Consider the following 24,914-nt stretch of genomic DNA (forward strand, 5'->3'; position numbering starts at 1 on the left):
ATTTAAGGTTAGGGTTAGCCATTACATTTATTTTGTCCCCCTACACCAAACGCGATCAGGTTGAAATATCAAAACAAACTCTGAACCAATGACATTAATTTGGGGACAGGTCGAAAAGCATTAAACATGTATGGCTAGTTAGCTTGCACTTTCTAGCTAATTTGTCCTATTTAGCTAGCTTGCTGTTGCTAGCTAATTTGTCCTGGGTTATAAACATTGAGTTGTTATTTTACCTGACATGCACAAGGACCTCTAATTAATCCACACATAAAACGGTCAACCGAATCGTTTCTAGTCATTTTTCCTCCTTCCAGGCTTTTTCATCATTGAACTTATATGGTGATTGGCATCTAAACTTTCATGGTATTACCACGACAACCGGCAACACAGTTCGTCTTTCAATCACCCACGTGGGTATGACCAATGAGGAGATGGCACGTGGGTACCTGTTTCTATAAATGAGGAGATGGGAGAGGCAGGACTTGCAGCGCGATCTGCGTCAGAAATAGAAAGGACTTCTATTTTAGCCCCTGGCAACGCAGATGCTCGTTGACACGTGCGAGCAGTGTGGGTGCAATAATTGAATAATATAGATTTCTCAAATGTATTTTGCAACGCGCACGCGATGCGAGCAGTGCAGTCAGGGTATTAGGGTTAGCAGTGTGGTTAAGGTTAGTGTTAGGTTTAAGTTAGGATTAGGTTCAGATTTGATGACTTTGTGGCTGTGCCAGCTCGTGACCACTCTTGCAGAGCTGCCTCCAGAACACGATTCATGACGTAAATCTTACCTGCTGTGCTTTTCCCCTCTGAACCGTATTGTGAGTGTGTGCATAAACATTGGTGTATTTTGTGTGTTTTCCTCCAGAGGGAGGAAACCTATATGGTGCGTAAATGCTGCTTTCTGCATTCTATCCTCGTGCTGCACCTGAATGATATGGAACAGTGCAGTAACATTTGAATCTAGTATTGGGTGTAGTCTGATCAAGTTGGCAGTGGGATCCCTAGGCCATAGACGACAGTAGTCAACCTGGACAAATCTACAATAGAATCAGGTACAATCTTCAATAGTTGGATCATCATCAAATCCGCCATCGAGCCAGATACTCCAGGTGAGCAGCAAATGAACAAGCCCTTAATTATGGCTGCACCCTTTCACTGACTGACCTGACCAGCAAACCCTTACTAATGCTAGACTGCGTTATTACCTCATGACAAAAGTTATTTCGGACCGGTTACCCTGACCTTCATGGACAGACCTGATGCAGTACACAATGAAATGGTGAGTTAAAGGATCTCTATGTGATGCAATCGGAATAATAGTTACAATACAGATGCTGTGATGTGATGGTACCCAACACTGATGACCAGCCACATCAATAGCACTAACGAGGGCCAGGGAGGCCAGGCGGGGCCAGGGATAGGGCTCCAGATGGTAGTGTCGGTCTGTCGATTAGCGTCTAGCACGATTTAGCTAGAACTTGCTAAGGAAAGACTAACTAGCTGTTTGCAGATGTAAGTACCACAAACTAATAGTGTGATTATATACCACTTTGTGGATTGATATTATTAAGAAGCATTAAGAAGTGGAAAGGTCATCGTTGTCTTCAACATTGTTGTATGTCCTGCGTTGACCATGCAGACTGAACGCAAGTGTCTCGTGGTCGCGGAACCACAAATGCGCTCCTTGAGTGACGGGGCGGGGCTAGTTGAGAGAGAGAGAGAGCGGAGAGGGATGACTCAAGTAGCGGGTGTAAACTATAAAAATGGACGGAACGCAAGGCTTAACACGTTTAACAAACCAAACATTCAAATACCGCTATAGAAGGTCAAGTAAAAACCCAAACCGGACCGTGCAACAATACCGGTATATCGTAAAATATGGTATACCGCCCAGCCCTAGATGGGATACATCTGTGTGATGAAGGTGTGAGATGTGTGCGTGTGGTGAGAGTGTAAGATGTGTGTGTGAAGACTGTGAGAGATGTGTGTGTAAAGACTGTGATAGATGTGTCTGTAAGAGATGCGAGACGTGTGTGTGTGTGCAGTAAGGGAGCACAGGCCGGCCTGTCAGCCTGAGGTCCAGCCCAGGCGACAGATGTCACACTATCAAATTAAAGCCTAATTCCCAGCGAGCTGAAGAAAAACCCTGGAGCGAACCATGACACCGATGATGTCTATCACGGCTGCCTAGCTCCATGTGTGTGTAGTGTGTGTTTGTGTGTATGGGTATGCTCACGCACACTGCACAGAGGCACCGGCCCCGTGGTGTGTGTGTGTGTGTGTGTGTGTGTGTGTGTGTGTGTGTGTGTGTGTGTGTGTGTGTGTGTGTGTGTGTCTGCCCCAGAGATCCTCAGATGGGCTCAGTCAACAACAGGCGTGTAATTTCCAGTTGAAGACGTTCCTGAGAACAGACCTTGCCGGGGCTGACAACAATCTCCTTTCCTTTCCTGGCTATGGAAGCTAACTGGCCAGACAGCAGAGCATCCTTAGTTTTGGGATTGGTCGATCGGTTTAATGGAGAGCGACTTGTCAGTAGAGCTTAACTTTTTTTTTGTGTTTAATTCCATTTTGACTGAGGGTAAATAGGTTGGGTATTTTTTATATAAGGCGTCAGCTGCTTGTACCCCTGGGTCATGGTACTCTGAACAAATCCATGGGATTTCCATAATTCATCGCTGTCGCGTTGGAGCAGAGAGTTAGCGACACAGGTGTCTCGGGCAGTCTGGGACGGCGAGCATGTCGAAGAAGCCAAAGGTAAAATATCAACAGCTATTCAGAATGGTGGACCCCTGTCTTTGTGTTTAGTGAGATGATTTATTTCTGGCTTAGAGAAGTCATTGTTTTGTCTTTTGTACTGTTTACTTTGTAGGCTGCAGACTTCTTTGTTTCAGATGACAGGCAGTTACTATAACTATAGTTCTTCCTCATGCTGGAGTGTCTCTCATCCTACCACTGGGTTGTATTCATTAGGGCATGCAATGGAAAACATTTTAAAACGTTTTGCAACAGAAGACGGAAATTTGCATTTCTTATTGGACAAATCCATGTAGTCCCTTCCTGTTTTAGTCCGTATTCCTCCGGTTCGGTGCCTTATAAATTAGACCCAGGTATGAATGAGACCTCTCTTTGGCTGAAAGATCTGTAGGCTATTTCCATAACATCACCAGTGGACTTGGTGTTTCCATAAATGTTCATATAGGCCTCTATTATAGTTGTCATTGTTTTATGCTAAATGTATCAGAACCAAAACACTGACAACCAGCGTTTGTCCGCCAAGAAGAAGGATGGCGATAGTTTCTTTCTCGGTCAATCCTGGATTGGTGCAAGACGCTTTAAACCTCCATTCCTCGAAGCAATCATTACAAAGTGAGAAGGAGATCAAATAGACATGGAGCCATTGCACTCGTGGGTTGTTGCTCTTCTACAGAGGCTAGAGTTTGACACATCATATGACTGCCCTGTATCATATTCTGTGTCCTCTATTTCAGAGTTGGTTGATGCTCAGACACTTTGCCTATGGTACCCTTAAAACTGACTTTTAAAGACTCTTATTTGTGTGCGTGCGTGTGTGTGTGTGTGCATGGGTGTGTGTTTGTGTGTGTATTTGTGTGTGTGTGCCTGTGAATTTCACGTCATAGCAGCATAACAGAGACATTCCTTCCACTCACCCAGCTAATCAATGAGGACAGTGCCATGGTACCCTGCCCTCAAACCACTAGGGGGATAGGAGTCTGTCTGTCTGTCTGTCTGTCTGTCTGTCTGCCTGGCTGGCTGCCTGCCTGCCTGGCTGCCTGCCTGTGGGCGATTCCATGGCAGTGTAAGCGTAACATATTTTTTGTATCTCAAATTGTTCTAGCCAACTCTCACATAGAAAGTTCATTGGGATGTTTGATATGCTTTTTACATTTGAATCACGAATGATTTTGTAGAAAATCATGACCTAAGTAGCCATATTAGGTCCTTTTTAGACCGACACATTCCTCCTGTAACACCCTATGATCTGTGAACCGTACATGGTACGGACAGCATCGCGGTGCCATTAAACTCGTTGCAGTGTGGAAGGACTATGTTTAGATTCTGAATGAAAACAATTCACATTAATTTATTCGAGAAAGTACCCTTTTTGATTGGGCTTATGTTTAGACTGGTACCTTTGGATAAATTACCCATTTTATATATAGAAACGGACATGATTAGGTCATTAACCAATCACAGCCCTCCTTTACATTCAGCAAATTACTAGCAGAGGACGTTCGCTTTCAATCTAATTTCCCATTCCCTGTGTTGGTGGTGTTCATCAAATGTATAATAATTTCAAAAGTAGCAGAGAGCCCATCTTGGACATGTGATGTACTTGTAAAGTATATTATTCCAAAGAATATGACTTCAGATAAGCTAAATCAAAATGGGTACTTTTGAGATGTTCATTTTAATATGTTTCATCGTGAATAAATGAACGTGAAAACATTTATTTCAGAATCTACACATAGTCCTTATTTGTAATTGCTAAAATATACTTAAGTATCAAAAGTAGAAGTATAAATCATTTCAAATTCCTTAATGTAGGCCAACTAGATGGCACCAAATACTTTTTCATTTTTAATTTATTTACAGCTAGCCAGGGACACACACCAACATTCAGACATCATTTACAAATGAAGCATGTGTGTTTAGTGAGCCCGCCAGATCAGAGGCAGTAGAGATGACCAGGGATGTTCTCTTGATAAGTGTGCGAATTGAACCATTTTCTGTCCTGCTAAGCATTCAAAATGTAACGAGTACTTTTGGGTGTCAGGGAAAATGTATGGAGTAAAAAGTACATCATTCTCTTTAGGAATGTAGTGAAGTAAAAGTTGTCAAAATATAAATAGTTAAGTACAGATATCCCCAAAAACGACTTAAGTAGTACTTTAAAGTATTTGTACTTAAGTACCACTGCGAAAGATGTTGTCTGTATCATGTACGGTTTACAGATCATAGGGTCTTACATATGTTACATATGTATATGTCAAAACATTTTTGACCTATACATGCCTCATGCCTCAAAACAGATAGCCACTTTCATCATGATTTTTTATTTGTATTATTTGTTAATACAAATGTCAAAAGCATGTCGAACCTCCTTCCTCCCAATGAAGTTTCTATGTGAGAATTGCCAGAACAATCTGAGGAACCAAAAATATTTCCTGCTTATGATGCCGTGGAATCGCCCGTCTTATGATGGCGTGGAATCGCCCGTCTTATGATGGCGTGGAATCGCCCGTCTTATGATGGCGTGGAATCGCCCGTCTTATGATGGCGTGGAATCGCCCGTCTTATGATGGCGTGGAATCGCCCGTCTTATGATGGCGTGGAATCGCCCGTCTTATGATGGCGTGGAATCGCCCGTCTTATGATGGTGTGGAATCGCCCGTCTGTTTGTCTGATGGTAGTGTCTGTCTGCCTGCCTGCCTGTCTGTATTTCTGTCCATCTGTCAATTCCCTCCATTGAAGTGTGTGTGTACATGTGCATGCGTGTCTGGCATGCATGCGTACGTGCGGCTTACGTTTGTTGACGTGCCTGTCTGTGCCTGACTATATCGGGACAGCAGTCCTAGCTAATTTACCCGGGTCGAAGAGTTTTTCATAGGCGTCCATGTGGGACAGCCAATGTGTTCAGTAAGCGTAAAGTGACTCAGTGTTCACTTTAGCACATAGACACTTCTACACTGGTGCAGTGATCTGCATAGCTGTCTGGGCTAGTATGTGCTAATCTGTTCTTGTGGTGGTAGCCTAGTCTCTATTCATAAAGTATTGGGGCACTCTCTTATCATGATTCTGATTCCCCTTGGGATGCTGGACAAGCCTGCAATAGAACCAAAGCCTCCAAGAAGCAAACACCTGGTTTTGAGGGTAAGCTTTCCTTTCTGATTTTCATAATGAACGTAGGTATTGAGCTTTACATGGCTTTTCTGGTTGGGCTCAATTGCGTATTTCAATTCAGTCAATCCGGGAAGTAAACTGACATTCCAATTCCATTGAAAAGCATTGAGGAGAATTGGACCCAACCCTGTTTCTGGGTAGACGACACGTTCAGGGGAATACACGTGATTTTCTCACAGTGTGTCTGGCGTACCTCACCGTGAGTGTTGAGTTCAAATGTTCTCACAGAGGTGGGCTCTCTGTGTGGCTCTCTGTGTGGCTCTCCTCCCCTTCTATGTGTTTGTACAAGAGGTAACTCGAAGTAGAGATACAGACAGATCAATAAACAGAAGTGATTAGGAAAATGTTATGTGGAATGTAAATGTAACGTTAAATCATAAACTCCCCCCCCCCCCAGTATTTTGTAAGATTTGACAGATGAGTAGGGTTGGCGCATTTATGTGTGCTATTTGTTACCAGGTTTATTTAGCGCCTATGCCCAGCACAACTCTTTAGTGCAGTGCAGTGCAGTGAGCAGCTGGGTCTCTCTCTCCATTTTCCATATCGCTCTTCCTATCTCTTAACCTTCTCCCTCCCTCCCTCCTCTCTCTCTCACACACTTCCGCCTCTATATTTCTGTAATTAGAGCTAATCAGTCCTGGGGCGCCAGGGCAGTGGCCATGTAACTAAGGTAACCCCTCTCAGATGCTGCTCTGCTCTGCCCCGGGGGGGGGGGGTGGTTCATTAGGACTCACTGTACTCTAGTCAGAGGATAATGAGCATATGCTCTTTGGGTGCAGCATTACATTGCTTTACTCAGAGAAACAATCATAGCTTTTTCGGTTTCACCGATTCTTGGGTTCTAAAAACCCAAGAAAAGCCCATTGGGCATATATTACCAGAATGCTAACAAAATTAGCACAAACTAATTTATAACTAATTTAACTGTAAGCTAAATGCTAACGAGCGAAAACCAACAAGCTAATTGCAAAGACAGGCAAATCCAGCTCATAAAGTTATATAAGCATAGCTAGTAGCTACTATTTTCGGGGAGTGTGGACATTTACAAGCGAAAGTGAACGAGAGAAATTGTCCAAATTAACAAAGTTGTAATGCATGCTTTCTGAAGGAAGAGCAACATGTGTACATGGAGCAGATGAAAAGAAGAATGGAGAAAATAACGCTAGTAGAAAGCACAGGGGGGAAAAATGGCAGCCGTACAGAAAACTCAACCAGAGCTCTATGACTTCTGGCAGAAAGCCATTGTAAGATATCTGTTGGCAAACATATGCACACAAGTGTTACTTTATCACCTCAGGTGCGCCACACGACAGACACTCACTGATAGATATAGAACTTTGCGAACTCACCAGCTCGCTTTCTCCCATTGTGCTATTTACATGAAAAAAACAAACATGTCTGGCTCAACTGTTGTAGGGAACAACGGTAAGCTTCATCATTTAAAATAATGTGACTGGTGAAATGAAGAAAGCATCCTGCTTTATCTCATAAGATGTTGCACAAGTTGATGGCAGGTAATAACTTACGTAGCTACAAATATTTAAAATGTATTGAAAAATGTCAAATAGTTTTGACGGTATTTGAGAGTACTGAAAAACCATCCTGGGGCTTTTTCAAAATACCCCGGTGTACGGTATATACCGTATACCGGCCATGCCTACTGGGAAGTGTGTAGTAGTTACTGTACTTGTACGTAAAACATCCTCAACAGATTTGACCATTTCACTAGGGATGCACAATATATCGCTAAGCATATTGGAATCGGCCGATATTAGCTAAAAATGCCCGATGTCTAGCTTAACGGAGATGTCAAAGCTGACATGCACGCATATACAATGTAGGTAGATGATGTAATGACGCCACGAAAAATATAGCGGTACATGTGCAACACAGCATTCCTAACCTAGCCCACAATGTCTGCTGTGTGGATCGAGCAGTCAACAGGTCGAGCAGTAAGAACATTTCAGCGAGGCAACTCAAAGGCGAAATCCATTTCATTTCCCTTGACAATCAACCGTTCTCTGCCGTGGATGATGTTGGCTTTCGCCGACTGGTCGAGCACCTCGAGCCCCGGTACACACTATCAAGTAGGTGCTATTTTTCAGATGTTACCCTACCGGAGTTACACAGTGTTGTTGAAATGCACATCCATTAGCTACTTGCTATGGGCGTCACTGCTATTAACTTCACGACTGACATTTGGACCAGTGATGTCAGACTCATGAGCATGCAGAGCCTGACAGCACAGTGGGTCGACAAGGATTTCGTACTGAGGAAAGCCGTATTGCTCAAGAATGTGCTGGTTCTCATACCGCTGCTGCCATTTCAATGGCATTTGAGAACATGTTTGAAACTTGTGAACATGAACATGAACTGACTTGAGAAACAAGCTCATCAACTGCGTCTGCAGAATACGTGATACCCTCTGTCATGGGATTGAAACTCCCGCTCAACAGAAATGCCGACACAGACTGTCGGGTTAACTTGGAAAAGTACTTTACTAGATGCTGTGAACAAGTGATTCGGTGGCATTCTCTCTGAGCCTCTTTACTGTGTCGCCACTATGCTCGATGCTAGGTACATGGGCCGCTACGTCGATGCAGATAAGAAACAGGGTTCATGTTAAATGTTAGACACAGATGGACGAGATGAAACAGACACAGTGACAGTGCGCACCGAGTAAGAGAGGCCACGGGCAGGCAGCTGAAACTTCACTGCTTGACATGTCTGATGAAATCCTGGTTGAGAATGAAACAACTGAACAAGCAAGAGAAAGAAATAGGTTTTGATTATGTTTTACTGGTAATGGGGACATGCGTAAATGCCAACAATATAACATTTTGGTCAGTGTGTGTGTGTGTGTGTGTGTGTGTGTGTTTCAACCATTTGACTGTGCTAGAATGCTTAAAAGGCCGCTAAAATGTTTAAATATCGGGTATCGGCCAAAAAAGTAATATCGCTGCATCCCTACATTTCACTATTGTTTTTATTCACCCCTTCAAGTATTTGACTGATAACAAGTTATATGTTGTTTTTTTGTCCTAGGAATTCAGAGAATTGGACAATTGGAAGTGTTGGTGGGGCTTTTCCCCTAGCAATTCAGAGAATTGGACAATTGGAAGTGTTTGTGGGTTTTTTCTCCTAGGAATTCAAATTGATTACACTGAGTGTAATCTTGGAGCATTGCATTTGTCTAATAGGATTGTTGGCAAGAGAAAACCCCCTAGGAAGAAGTGCTACAGATTGGAGAAAGCTCTTTAATAATCTAATCGTGGCTTATTCTAGCCCATTAGTGTTACACCAGTGTTCTTGTTGACTTTACAAAAACGTCCACTCTCATTTAATGGGATTTTACAGATTAACAATGGAAGAAGTGAACATACTGTAAGAATACAGTCATACTGTAGTTTGTTCATTATGATTTATTATATTGTTCCACAAAGGAATGTGCAATTGATCAATTAGGCTGCGTTTACATAGGCAGCTCAATTCAGATTGTTGACCTAATTATTTGCAAAAGTGCTGATATGATTTATTAAAAGACCAATTAGTGGAAAATGATCAGAATTAGGCTGCCTGTGTAAACACAGCCTTAGAGCTCTTTGGGCCTGTTTGGGTGGTTGAATAGGATCGATTTGATGTTTGCTCAGTGCCCGTATTCACAAATCGTCTCTGAGTCTGATCTAGGATCAGTTTTGCCTTTTAGAACATAGTGAATGAGATTACACAGACTGGGGACCTGATCCTAGATCATCACTCATACTCTGAGACGCTTTATGGATATGGTCCCTACTTTGGGATATTGAGTCGATATGTGAACTGAGTTTAAGGGGATAGTAGAAAAATGCCTTTCATGATTTAAACAGTAGCTCATATTGATTACCAGAGTCTCTTCCAGGGGTGAGGCACTGTTTCCGGGCAGGTTATTTTGGGAGGGAATGGAAGCTGAGTGGTTTGAAAACCATGGTTATTTTTATTTGTTTCATTTTTTATAGTTTTGAACCTTTTTTGTGAATGTAATGAATTTAGAATGCCACAGGGCACTTCCACTTGTTCACATTCTTATTTTAGCCAATGAGAGAATGTGGGTTTTCCATCTCCCACAACTACCAGTCAGTCACCGCCTACTCTCTCAGGCTTTGTCCCAAATGGCACCCTATCCCCTATACCATGGTTCCCCAACTGTCAGTCCGCGCCGCGGGTGGTTTGATTTGGCCCCAAGTTTTCTGAGCAAAAAAATTATAAATATATTTTTTTCATTGTTTGAAATAAAAGACTGGGAAAAACACCAGGAAATCTGCTCCAAGTGATCTTTGTTTAAGAAATCAGTTCCCAAGTATTGCCATGCATAATAGAAATACACATTATTATGTTTTAGTCAAACATATATTTTGGGACTTTTTGCGGTCAATTTGCAGTCAAATTATTTGTAATTATGTTTGTAGATATGGCAGAACAAGAGGACAATTGATCTGTTCAAACCTTGGCTCAACCCACCCCAATTACTGATATCTGTCGCACGCACGCACGCACACACTCTCACACACACACAGACACACACAAAGTGCACCATTGCTCCTAGTATGATGATTACAGAGAACACACTCACATCCTCCTCATTAAAACCCAATAATTAACTAATAAACCATCAGTACACTGGCTATCAATGAACAGCATCTTCTATACCTTCTGTGCTTCTACATCTGCATTGCTTGCTGTTTGGGGTTTTAGGCTGGGTTTCTGTACAGCACTTTGAGATATCAGCTGATGTAAGCAGTGCTTTATAAATTCATTTGATTTGATCTTATAATGAGGATAGAAAATGTACAGACGTTTTTCTCCGTCACATGAAAGGCTCGCTAAAATGGATGAATCAACATATCCCCAAGCAACTGGGAGAGTGTGAGCACTCAGCTTTGTACAACAGCGGACCAATCAGTTGGTAAAGTGGCGTGGCGACACGAGTCCAACAAGCCATGGCTTCTCCCAGAAGAAAAGACAAGGTGCAACTTGGAGATGCAAACGAAAGTAATGAACAGTTAAAGACTTTCCAGGAAAACATGCTCTCAATGCACACCAAAACAAACTAACTGCTACAATCTGTTACTATTACAAAAGTAGATTCCCTCGAAAAGAAATCCGAGGCTACACACAAACAGGGCGTGCGCATGAACAAACCAATAACCAAATCAGCCTTTTGAAAACAAAGTTGCAAAGTTTGATGCCCAGCATAAGAAACAATGCCTTTTTTGAATCACAGTCGCACACCTCATTTAGCCCAGCCCATAGGCCTATATGTTTTAATAAGGTTTGTATCACAACTAAAGTGGCCAAATAGCATCTTAAAATTAAGCATACTAATCCGCTTTACAAGGGGTGTAGAGCCTAACTGGCAGCTTTGTTCAGTTGTATTCTTCATACTATTAAATAATGCCACGGAATTCTAAGCGAATCTTGTTTGCTAAATGAACTAGTGTAGCCCACCGCCATTCAGCATAGCCAGGTCAGGACCTAACATAAGGACAACTCAGAGTATGCTATTCTGTTCTTCTGAAATAGATGACATTTTCTTCATATCATGCTTCTTTAGAACTGTCTAAAATAAGAAATGCATTTATTGTGAAGGTGTAGGCTATATCACATGGATTTATTATACTTTTTATTATGTAAATGTTCCAAAGGTCAGCATCAGTGGCTTGTAGGCTATGTGTGGAAGCCAGGAGATGCTAAATGTGTTTATGTAAATGAACGTTCAATTACTGTGAGACTGACAGTTATTTGCTTGACAATCACCAGCTGTCTAAATTTTGTGACCGACACAGCCCTATCTGTGACCAGGCGAAAAAAACTTTCCATGTCAAACCTTTATATCATGACCACTAACCGCTGCACACAGCCTTCATTGTTGTCACGTCATAGTCAACATACTGTATATACTAGAACTAACGCGTTAGTCAACCCGCTATAATCATGCAGTACAGTGTACAGTCAGCAGCAAGCAGTTTAGCAGTTACACCAGTGGGTCCCAGTGGCAATGCATTTATAAAACCAAAAGCTTACCTTGAATTGGAAGAGTTCCAGTGTTGGATAGCCATAGCCAGCTAGCTAACATAGCATCCCTCTCTGTTTGGGCTGGGTGTTTGAGTCGGCTTAACTAGATAGCTGCATTCGATGCTAGCTAAGTAAGTGAAAGTGAAAAGAAATATTCTACGAAATATAGCTAGCTCTCTCTTGCTTTTCCTTAATTTTGTAAAAAATGTATTTGTTCAAATCTGTTTAACTATTGTCTTTCTCTCTCTGATTCAACTACTCATCACATGTTATGCACTGCAGTGCTAGCTAGCTGTAGCTTACGCTTTCAGTACTAGATTCATTCTCTGACCCTTTGATTGGGTGGACAACATGTCAGTTTATGCTGCAAGAGCTTTGATAGGTTGGAGGATGTCCTCCGGAAGTTGTCATAATTACTGTGTAAGTCTATGGAATGGGGTGAGACCCATGAGCCTCCTAGGTTTTATATTTGTTTTGTTATACCAGATATATAACCTTGTTACCAGGCGTGTTCTGTAGAGTAGGGGCTTAGGTGGTGGTCCTGACGAGGCAATAGTCTCTAACACTGCCCAACACACGCTCTGGATTATAATCTTTGGAAAGGGGTTAGAGCAGAGCAAACATAGTCACGTAATCTAGTAGGATTTACCCACCAAACACGTGGTTCTCTCAATGTCTCTCAAACATCTGGGGTGTATTCACTAGGAACCAAACAGAACCAAACAGGGAGGGACCTACCTTAATATGTCCATTAGAAACTCGTTTTCGTTGCAAAACATTTTGCAACTGTTTGATAGGGTTTGGACTAACAATTACACCACTGGGCAATGCCAGGTGGCTGAGGAGGAGTGGTGTATCATGGGATTTGCTATAGGCCTGCTTATCCCACTTCTGACACCATGATGCGTTAAAGTTGTATGGATGAGAGAGTGAGACGTGAGTCAAGTGAACATATTTAATGAGAAAATATATTGGCAACAACACTTGAACTTGACCAATCCAGAATTGACACGTACGTTGGCTTATAGTTTAAAGGAGAAGGTCTTTCTGTGACCCTGTAGTGTAGCCTAACTCATATGGACTCTATTTGTGGCGGTGGCTCCAGCCTTTTGCCCCGCTTCACACACAGTGACACAGCGGGGGGTTGGTGTTCTCACGCTTTAACACATTATTTCACGTTTAAGGTTTCTGCTACATGAGCGCTGAGATGATATTATCACAATTTCAAAGACACAGAAGCACACATTGCACCGAACGCACTCAGGGGGCCTCTGATGTGTAATTATGAAGATATGGTTTCCCTAAAGCATCTTGAGGCTAAATTCACCATTAGAACCATAAGATGCTTTTGGGAAACGGGGCCATGGTCGTTTGAAGTTAGATGACTTCTATCACAGTAACCACTACAGTCACCCAGCGGACCCCAATAAACTGAATGAAGAATGTTCAAAGTACGTGTATCCGTTTTTGTGGCCTATTGGGCATTGATCAAGCCTCTGTACGTAATCTGCGTATGGCATATTTTCAAGATAGTAAAGATAATTATTTCCTGAACTTTGGTTTTTAGGAACATGTGTTGGGCTTCTAATGTACAGTAAGTCTGAGTCTTTACCCTTCCTCTCCTCAAAGTGTAACCTCTTCAAGGCATAGCCGAACACATGTAAACTCTCAGGATCACACACTCACACAGAAATGAGAAGCTGCTGCAGCTGCTTTTGGTGGATTCTGGAATTTTCAGGCCTGCCCTGTTGGCCAGAGTTCTTACTTCCTAACTGGCTATGTGTGTTTGTTCAGGCTATGTATGTGTGTGTGGGAGGGGTTTGGGGGGGGGGGGGGTCTTGTTTTTGGGGGCTGGAGAACGGTCGCAGCTCACTGAAGGAGTGTTTTCCCAGCGTGGGAAAGAAGAGGCTCGTCTCTCTTTCAGCCGGTATAGGACAGGACTGGGCCATACAAGGGCTGAAACTCCCAATGCCAAACTCCAAACTTCAAACTTTTTGTGGGTTACTTTGCTGTAGTTAATGTAGTTTCGGTGTGTTTTACTGAAAGGAGCCAAGGAGTGCAGTAGTAGTAGGAGTTCTCTGTGCTGGGACTGGGAGGAGATGGGCAGTAGCTGAGGAATATTTCTCCCGGACCGGGCAGAGCAGGGGCGACAGCAGAGCCGGGTAGGGCAGATATGTATCTTTCGGGCAGTGAGGAGTCTGACTTGGTGAGTAGACACAATATCACAAACACATACTGTAAACATACTTTGCCTACACATTCTGAGGCTATCTGTCTGTATGCTGCACAGATTCAGCAGTTGTTATCTCATTCTCTCTTGTTCTTTCTCACTCTCCGCTCTGAACAATGGAGAAGAGTTCTGGAATCTTGAAGAATTTTGTTTTTACACCAAATTCCAAAGGGCATAATCTTGGGCTTCCTATTTTGTCTCCTTATAACTTTTCCTGGAAGTCAGTGTGTTGCTCGAGAGTGTCGCGGCTCTGGCTCTTATGTAGCCTGCCTACAGGGGTAATTTTAGGGGTAGCGGATTATTTGGGCATCTTGTCTGAATTTGCGACTCGAGGTTACTAGCCTGAAGTGGAAAGCTGCGACAGTTGTTAACGGCTCATGTGACGTTAGGAAAATAAACACCTGGGACATGAGAAATGCCTGGTCCTCTGGTTACAGACACTGTTTAGTTAGTGAACACATAGCATTTACAAGGCCCACTTTCTTTAGCCATGGCTATTCAGAACTCTGTTTTTTTTTCTCTGCCTTTGCTTATCTGCCTTTTTCCGACTGTAAAGATCTTTGTATCATATTACTTTTGACTCAAGGCTATGTATTTGATGGAGGCTATGAAAGCAACATAATTTGATTTAAAACATGAACTGACCCTTTCAAGGTTTACTACATAGTTTTCTGTGCATTTTTTTAATACTCTAGTTCATTTAGTTACCTTTTTCTTTGAACCCCTTAAAGGGATACTTCGGGATTTCCCGATTTTGGGTAATATTCTACTTACCCAGAGTCAGACAAACTCATGGATACCATTTTTATGTCTCTGCATGCAGTTTGAAGGAAGTTGAAGGTAGCATATCGTTAGCTTAGCGCAATTGCTGAAAGTCAATGGGCAGGTACGAGCCAGCTCCTGTCAAAAGCAGGGAAGTAGACCTTTTAACTACTCTACAATTGAGTGACTAGCACTTTGTACTCTAAGTATTCTTTACAAGTATATATTAAATCATAATATTTTGATTTATAGTTGTTTTTAAACCATTGCTTTTTTATTTTTTTCCCCACCAAACTATGCATTTCAGTCAACCGCTGTGACGTTGGGCACATTGGATGCAAAAATAGGTTGTGCGGTAGTGTAAACACAGCTGGCCAGCTGAGACAGCAGGACAGTGGCAGTTTTGAGCGAGTTCGCTATATATCAAGTAAGCAAACTGTAAAAGAGTACAACAACAGACTGTCATTGCAAAATTTAAATCACTGTAGTCATCATAAAACTACCACTACAATCGCAGTACAGTTATCACAAAACTACCACTAACCGGTCCCGAACATCGTCATAAAGGGAATAAATGTGAATTAAACAAATACCCAGTACAACAATGCTGTAAAGTTAGGAGGAGATATCCACCTTTAAATGTATTTGTCACGGATATAAAGCGCTCCGCACGTCATCCTTTGTCAACAGTATAAAACAAAAAGACAGGAAAGCGACAGCAACAAAATCCTGTATGGCAATACTTGAGCTACAGTGGCAGTGCAGGTGCAATGCTGAAAGGGAGGCACCGCGAGACCCAACCCATTGCTGGCAGCAGTTGCCCTAATGGCATATCTATAACCGGACTACAAGATGTAGAAAAACCTTGATGGCCCAAATGAAGAAATTGTTCAATGATTGATCTGTAAGTAGTCCTATAAAGCGCACGCTCTCAAATACCATACGCGGTGCAAAATAATGTTGGACTTGACGCTGTCATACATCACATTGATGAGAAGTGGGACATGAAGTCCCATGTACTACAGAGAACTGAGAACGTGAAAGAGAGGCACACAGCAGAAAACCTAAAACTGCATCATTTTTTTATTTAACTAGGCAAATCAGTTAAGAACGCATTCTTGTTTACGGCCTACCCCAGACAACATTGGGCCAATTGTGCGCTGCCCTATGGGACTCCCAATCACAGCTGGATGTGATGCAGCCTGGATTTGAACCAGGGACAGCAGTGACACCTCTTACCCTGAGATGCAGTGCCTTAGACCGCTGCGCCACTCAGGAGCCATTAACTGAGGTGAGGGCTGTCTGGTGGGGTTTCTACTAGATAAAATGTATGGAAATGTAAGGTTAGGCATAAGGTTAACAGTTTATAACCACATTTTAAGAAAATGATTTGTAGAAATAGGCAGGGTAAATTACTTTGTAGGCTGTGGTAACTAGTGACGACCATCTGGTAGGTAGCCAGGTCTTGGGTAGATTGAACTGCATTACACCTTAGAGGTCATATGCAGGACCATATCTGAATTGTGAATTCATGTCATTTTCATTCAATGGCAGTTTAAACGTTAAGAACATTTGTCACATCCCTAATGTAAGCGTGTGTATGCGTGTGTATGCGTGTGTGTGTGTGTGTGTGTGTGTGTGTGTGTGTGTGTGTGTGTGTGTGTGTGTGTGTGTGTGTGCGCGTGTGTTAAATGGTGTTTGATGTAGAGGTCGACCGATTATGATTTTTCGATACCGATACCGATTATTGGAGGACCAAAAAAGGCGATACCGATTAATCAGCCGATTTTTAGAAATGTATTTGTAATAATGACAATTACAACAATACTGAATGAACACTTATTTTAACTTAATATAATACATCAATAAAATCTATTTAGTGAAACATGTTCAATTTGGTTTAAATAATGCAAAAACAAAGTGTTGGAGAAGAAAGTAAAAGTGCAATATGTGCTATGTAAGAAAGCTAACATTTCAGTTCCTTGCTCAGAACATGAGAAAGCTGGTGGTTCCTTTTAACGTGAGTCTTCAATATTCCCAGGTAAGAAGTATTAGGTTGTAGTTATTATAGGACTATTTCCCTCTATACCATTTGTATTTCATTAACCTTTGACTATTGGATGTTCTTATAGGAACTTTAGTATTGCCAGTGTAACAGTATAGCTTCCGTCCCTCTCCTGGCTCCTCCCTTGGCTCGAACCAGGAACACAACGACAACAGCCACCATCGAAGCAGCGTTATCCATGCAGAGCAAGGGGAACAACTACTAGAAGGCTCAGAGCGAGTGACGTTTGAAACGCTATTAGCGTACGCTAACTAGCTAGCCATTTCACTTCGGTTACACCAGCCTCATCTCGGGAGGTGATAGGCTTGAAGTCATAAACAGCGCAATGCTTGACGCACAACAAAAAGCTGCTTGAAAAACGCACAAAAGTGCTGTTTGAATTCATGTTTACGCGCCTGCTTCTGCCTACCACCGCTCAGTCAGATACTTAGATCAACCATGTGTAGTTAACTAGTGATTATGATTGATTATTTTTTATAAGATAAGTTTAATGCTAGTTAGCAACTTACCTTGGCTTACTGCATTCGCGTAACAGGCAGTCTCCTTGTGGAGTGCAACAAGAGAGAGGCAGGTCGTTATTGCGTTTGACTAGTTAACTGTAAGGTTGCAAGATTCGATCCCCCGAGCTGACGAGATGAAAATCTGTCGTTCTGCCCCTGAACGAGGCAGTTAACCCACCGTTCCTAGGCCATCATTGAAAATAAGAATGTGTTCTTAACTGACTTGCCTAGTTAAATAAAGGTCTAAAAAAATAAATAATAATAATAATATATTCTTTTAAATCGGCAAATCGGCGCCCAAACATACCCTAATTAATCGGCCATTCCGATTAATCGGTCGACCTGTAGTTTGATGTGTGTGACTGAGTAGACAGTGCTGAGATCTGAGCCCTCTGTGTGTTATTGACAGTCAGAATGAGATGACTGTCATGAGCTATCCTCACTCCAATAACCCATCCTACTTCAAACAGTAGCCTCACACATGTGCATTCTAAATGGCACCCTATTCCCTATTTGGTGCACTACTTTTTACACCTAATTAACTCTGTCCATGTGAAAGGTTGGCCTTAAAGAGGAACTGAAAATGTTTTAACTACTTTGCCGATATGAAACAAACAGACAATCAGAATATCAGTCAAAAGTAGGTTCTATTTGACTCAAAATTCCATGGAATCTGACCAAAACAATGGAAATGCCATGGAAACGCATGAGGGGAAAGATCCTGAATCTCCTCATTGCCCCCAGCAAAATGATCCTATATTTAGGCTGTTGTTTATATGTGTATTTCACACCATGTTGAGGTGAAAATCTGTGTAAAATGCGTGTATGGATGTCAACCTCAATACATGTTCATGTCATCGTCACCAATCAACTTTGACTACCACCACTGATTTCGGTATGCTAGCTATGCTATCAGCTTATACGAATGGGAGTCATCGTTTAGCAGTTACTTCTTCTAAACCTGAAAAAGGACATCTTCTAGATGTTTTGCATCTAAAACCGGCAAATATATCCAAAAAGGGGCTTTATTCCGACTTCAACTGTACATATTTGTAAAAATCCATTCAGGTGTATTTTGTGGGTTTTTGCGAATGCTTTCCAAGGATCTATAGTCACACTGTCGCTACTGCGTTGAAACACACAGTCCAGTTCAAAGTGAATGATGGCAGGCCCATGTGCCAAATGGCTTATTTGCATATAGGCCTACTGTGGCTCTGATATTCTATGGCACACCGGTCTGTGAAGAGTCCAGTCCTGGATAAGACTGACACGTTTTTATTAGGTTTTATTTACTGCAGTGTCTATGAATTATTCCAAACGCACGGCTGCTTTCCCACTCTGTATTGCTATAGAATGTTCACACATGCCTTACTCTACGTCATTCCCAAACATTCTATGAAAGTATAAAAATGACCATATGTAAGTGCTCGCTTGTCAGAAAATGTAAAGAAATGTGTTTTATTCTTCCTCGGGGGGGTATAGGGACATATTTTAATAGGATTTCATGTTTCTAAAACGCTGTCTGTTCCACTTTAATGGGCTTCACTGACACTGGATCGTCATTAGATATCGATGGCATTTTTGAGCCACTTTGTTTTGTGTGTGTGTGTGTGTGTGTGTCTTAGAGGTCTTCACGGATCCACCTGTACCCGAATACCCGAGACCCGATCTGGGACCCGAGCGGGTCCGGATCCAGAATTCTAAATAATGTCACAGGTCTCTGGTATGTGTAATTATAACTTCCTTGTCTGGAAGGACCCATATAGATCTGAATGTAACTACTGCAGTAGAGAGAGAGAGACATGTTAGCATTTATGCTGCTCTTTGATTTTCACGAGAGTGGCGCGTGTAGCTTTGTTGTCATTGTTGACCAATCATAAGTCATCAAAGCGGCAATGGGCTACAGTTATACAGCCTTCTTGTGGGGAAAAGTTAGAAGATATCAAATCAATGGAAGATGGAATTAAAATGAAGGAATTAAAAGTTAAAGGAGAAGAATAGGCTACAACAACCAAGAGCCAACAGGTTGGCTGCTACTTTATATTCTGAATGGAGTGTTGTTTGTAACTGTGTAGCATGAGAAAGCGCATGCATCCTCAATTACCCTAGCTAGTTAGCTAGCTTCTCCCGGGTTTGATGCAGTCAAAATAGGTACTTCGTAATCATATTGAATGATAAATAACATACAGTGGGGCAAAAAAGTATTTAGTCAGCCACCAATTGTGCAAGTTCTCCCACTTAAAAAGATGAGAGAGGCCTGTAACTTTCATCATAGGTACACTTCAACTATGACAGACAAAATTAGAAGAAAAAAATCCAGAAAATCACGTTGTAGGATTTGTAATTAATTTATTTGCACATTATGGTGGAAAATAAGTATTTGGTCAATAACAAAAGTTTCTCAATACTTTGTTATATACCCTTTCTTGGCAATGACAGAGGTCAAACGTTTTCTGTAAGTCTTCACAAGGTTTTCACAAACTGTTGCTGGTATTTAATCTGATAATCTCCCTAGATCGAGGGAGATTATCAGTGGTCTTGTATGTCTTCCATTTCCTAATAATTGCTCCCACAGTTGATTTCTTCAAACCAAGCTGCTTACCTATTGCAGATTCAGTCTTCCCAGCCTGGTGCAAGTCTACAATTGTGTTTCTGGTGTCCTTTGACGGCTCTTTGGTCTTGGCCATCGTGGAGTTTGGAGTGTGACTGTTTGAGGTTGTGGACAGGTGTCTTTTATACTGATAACAAGTTCAAACAGGTGCCATTAATACAGGTAACGAGTGGAGGACAGAGGAGCCTCTTAAAGTAGAAGTTACAGGTCTGTGAGAGCCAGAAATCTTGCTTGTTTGTACTTATTTTCCACCATAATTTGCAAATAAATTAATTAAAAATCCTACAATGTGATTTTCTGGATTTTTTTTCTCATTTTGTCTGTCATAGTTGAAGTGTACCTATGATGAAAATTACAGGCCTCTTTCATCTTTTTAAGTGGGAGAACTTGCACAATTGGTGGCTGACTAAATACTTTTTTGCCCCACTGTATCTATGGCAGCTATTAGTCTACTATAGCTCAAATTGGCTTGGTTGGTTGCAGCCTCTTGTCTCTCCCTACCTCCCTGTTCCCATGTCACTCGCTCACACTCACAGTAGCCTAGACACACAGCACAGCCTCTGCTCTCTACCTGCTCTCCCTCACGCTTTGTCAGCTCTGGTTAATAAAGTAGCATAAAAATGTACTTTTCTGTTGCTTCCCTCACTTGGATCGGACCGGGTTTGGATCCGACCAGGTCTATATTAAACGGGTGTAGTTGTCCTCGGTCCGTTCGGAATGGGTCTCTATATTGTAAAATGTATTGATGCATATTGGGTCCGGATAGGAAAGCCCAGGTCCATTTCGGAACTCTTTGCATCCGTGAAGTCCTCTAGCGTGTCCGTCTGTCTGTCAGTCTGTGTGTGTGTGTGTGTGGATTTCTCTGTGTCTGTATCAGTCTGTCCTTATGAGTCTGTGACTGTGTCTGTGACACTGTGTGTCTGTGACAGATGCTGTTGTCTATCTCCTTGCTCCCCAGTTGACTCATTTGGGGTGTGAGAGAGAGCTGGAGACAGACAGCCCAGCAAACCGGGAACGTTCCCAGGACATTAGCTAACATTCCCATTAAGTTCTAGTTAGGGTTTTATCTAACATTAGGATGATAACATCCAAAAAACATTCAAATAATGTTTTTGATAACAAAATGTGTTATTTGTGTCATTTGTTCTCCTAACATTTACCAAATTGTTGTGCACAACATCTGTAACAACCACCACAGAACATTCCCCTAAGGTTCTTATTCGGTTTCCAGGTAATGTAATAACAAAATGTGTTCTGGGAACGTTTTTGCAAAATCTGGCAAATGTTTTATACAAACATAGTATAATTCCGCACACGTTTGGGGCAACCTAATCAATGTTCTGGGAACATTCACAGAAACTATTTTTGGTTTGCTGGGAGACGACCTGACCAGCTGTCTCCTCCCAATCGTCTGCTGTTTGCTGTTCCAGTCCTACTAGCCTGCAAATACCAATGACACACATACTGACACATGTATAGAAATACTTTTTATTTTGTACTTATCTACATGGGTGGGACAGAAGAGAGGGATATCGCATAGAAAGTGAGTGGATGCGAGCACCACCTCTAGACAAGCCCCCCAGCACATCTATACTCTGTTCACAAAGCTGGATTTAAAGTATCTGTATGATTTTTTTATCATGGACACGTCTTTGTAGTTCTTACTGTTAACAGGAGGTGGATGTGCTCTGGAGTTTAGTATCGACATATTGATCTGAGTTACAACACTGAGAGACAGCCACAGAGCCAATCTCTTATGTGCTTGTGTGCGTCCCGTGTGCGCGCGTCCGTCCTCGTGTCCGTCCTCGTGTCCGTCCTCGTGTGCGCGCGTGTGTAATCTGTCTGACTCAGCCGGTTGAGGACACATCTATGCGTAAATGAAATGTAACGTGACCGGTGCCTATTTCCTGATGCCTTAAGTGACAGAGAGCAGACTATAGTAGTTCTGATATGGACACCTATTACATTGCAGGGTTGTTACTAAACAACACAACTGACTGCGGAGGAGCAGAATGACCCTAGACAGTGGTACAGAGTGTAATTCACACTGAGTCCAGACTGCTAGGACACACACTCACAGTACTGGCAGTCGTGTTAATGGGTCTGGTGTTCTGGCATTGTCTGTTGCTGCAGTTATTAAGATGGACAGGGATGGACTGGGCCCAGAAAACAGCTCATATTTTTTTTTCTCTGCGCCCCAATTATTATCCAAATAATGATCATTCTGCACAAAGACCCAAGTGTAGCCACTGGGCTAAATATGGACTATATTTGCCCAAACTACCCTATGGCCAATTTGTTTCTGAGGATGGTTCTAAAAGTCTCACCAGACAGTCCTCTCATAACCAGCCCGGTGCTCATCAATCATCCACAGACACCGCCTGCCTCCTACACCCAGCTCCTGACACAATATTAACGACGCAATCACAATGAACGAGTGCAGCACACATGGCTCGTTTCATAACCATATTCCATTAATCAAACCACATTCCTTCATCAGCTCCCTGCCTATTGAGGTGGGTTGATTATTGCCTCTATGGTGCCTCTAGTGTTGTGTTACTGCATGGTCCCCTCCTCTCTCTTTTCAAAGCAGTGTGCTCTTAAGCAACCCCTCCCCCTGGCTTTTAACCATCCCTTTAACCCTATGTAGTGCACTGCTTTTGACAGGAGTCCTATGTGCTACATAGGGACTAGGGTGCCATTTGAGACACAGTCCTGCTCCCTAGGACAGTGTGGTTTGATTGACAGCCGGAGTGTCCATCACCTCAATGGGATGATGCACTTATCTAAAGCACAGAGGAAGACACTTGGCATGTGGGATGCTGGGTAAACACTTTCCCTTGTTCGTCCTGGGTTCCCCCTCGAGTGTCACCTTGACCTCCACGCAGCCAATCCTGCTCCCCGCTCGGCTCCCCACGCCAGAAAAGCCATTACTTCAGTACCCCGACCTGCGCACTCACACTCGGACACAGATAGGGAAACACGTGCGCATGTAGGAATGCAAGCACCCTCGTTCATTCAATCATTCTAGCAATCTCTATCTTACACACTCCCATTTTCTTTTTTTCTCCTCTTTCTCTCTCAGTTTTTCTTTCTCTCGCCCTCTCTTTCTCTCTCTCACACACACACACACACACACACACACACACACACACACACACACACACACACACACACACTTCCTCTCTGTTTCCATTCTTCGTTCATCAGTTCGAGTGGGAAGCAGTGACAGAAGTCAACCACGTGCTCTAACAGAACATCTCTTGTCATGTCTTGCGTTGTGTGCTATTGTCTTTACTCAGTGGAAGAAGACAGTAGTCATAGTGTAATCTATGGGACGATGATTTAATAGACTTTCCGTTGCTGTGAGGGATGTGACATTGACAGGCAGGTGGCTATAAAGCAGCAGCCTCTTGTTCCAGCTTAGAATGAGCACAGCAACTGTCACAAACCAACCACAGGCTCACTGTGGTGTGCGTCCCAAATGGCATCCTATTCCCTGTATAGTGCACTACTTTTGGTATCTGGTCCAAAGTAGTACACTATACAGAGAATAGGGTGCCATTTGGGATACAGGCAGTGTTCCTGAATGTCCACACTTGGGTAGTTCCACTAATTTGTTGCCTTTTGAGAAGTGTGACTTGGTCAACAACAAAAAAAACATTAGATTGCACCAAATGTAAACATTCTGTCATAAAGAGAACATGTACAACGTCACAAAAAAACAAGTTTTCCCATCTCAAGAGGTTAAAGTGGTAATATGTAAATTTTTGGGCGACCATACCAAATTCACATAGAAACATGAGTTATAGATCTATGATTCTACTTGAAAGCAAGTCTAAGAAGTGATAGATCTGTTCTATGTGCGCAATTTCTATGCTTCCCGTTCTTAAATTTAGTTTTTGTGTCTTTCACTTGTGGTTTTGTACACCAGCTTCAAACAGCTGAAACAACATTTTGGGTTATGTAAAATATATTCCACAGCGGTTTAGATGGTACAATGGTTCTCTACACTATACTTGCTTGTTTTGTCACATAAAGTGACATTAGACGAACTATTAGAGTGTTATCAACCAGGAAATGGTGAAGCGATTTCTGCGTAGTGCAACTTCAAATAAATAAAAAATACTATAAAATGCCAAATAAAGTAACAGGGTTGACCATAACAGGGTGGATGACTTCATCTTAAATCAGCCATAAATCCCCTTGTGATAGGGGGGATGTAAGCTTGTTATGTGCAACAGAACGGGCAACTGAATGCAAGCTTAAAAAGATATGAAATTGTTGAAACGTTTCTGTTTTTTTTACCACAGGACACCAGGAACATTTCCAAAAATAGTAGAACCAGTTCTACTAACCTGCTTTTACTATTAAATGTTCAATGTTTCTTTTGAAAAAATAGTTTCACCATATTAAAATGAGAATTCAGTTCACGTAACATGGTTGACCTTAACACACCTTACAACTCTGAGAAATGTTGGGTTAGCTAAGTGGGTTAAAATCTTCCTATAAGTCACAGGGGGAGGGTCAAAAATGCTGAATTCTGGCACTTTTGCAAGTCTTCATACATATTGAAAGTCTGATTGAATATTCCATGTGGTCTATATTAAAGGGCACTTCGTTTAGTTTAACAGACTTTTGAAATTGATATTGGGGCACAATTTCTACTTAAAGCATCAAAGGGATGTAAAAGGCACTAATTTAGTCTGTTGCTCGAGATTAGACAACCACATTCTAAGAAATCTGATAATATGGACCAGAAAAAGTTGCGAG

At 42.1% G+C, this 24,914-nt stretch overlaps 1 protein-coding gene across 6 annotated transcripts in view; it reads left to right on the forward strand.

Annotated features, from left to right (window-relative positions):
* The window catches only part of LOC139367194 (voltage-dependent L-type calcium channel subunit beta-2-like), a 107,428-nt gene that overhangs the window by 29,036 nt on the left and 53,478 nt on the right, over positions 1-24,914 (forward strand). Inside the window, exon 1 of one of the 6 annotated variants that reach the window (XM_071105355.1) lies at positions 2,699-2,754. The exons of 4 other annotated variants lie outside the window; for them this stretch is intronic. In XM_071105355.1, coding sequence (XP_070961456.1) covers positions 2,737-2,754 — 18 coding nt within the window. In that variant the 5' untranslated portion in view covers positions 2,699-2,736. Of the gene's footprint in view, positions 1-2,698; positions 2,755-13,888; positions 14,180-24,914 lie in introns of those variants that run through there. One more of the 6 variants, XM_071105354.1, reaches the window with a different exon arrangement.

Source organism: Oncorhynchus clarkii, chromosome 15, assembly GCF_045791955.1.
Source record: "Oncorhynchus clarkii lewisi isolate Uvic-CL-2024 chromosome 15, UVic_Ocla_1.0, whole genome shotgun sequence".
In the NCBI taxonomy this organism is placed as follows: domain Eukaryota; kingdom Metazoa; phylum Chordata; class Actinopteri; order Salmoniformes; family Salmonidae; genus Oncorhynchus; species Oncorhynchus clarkii.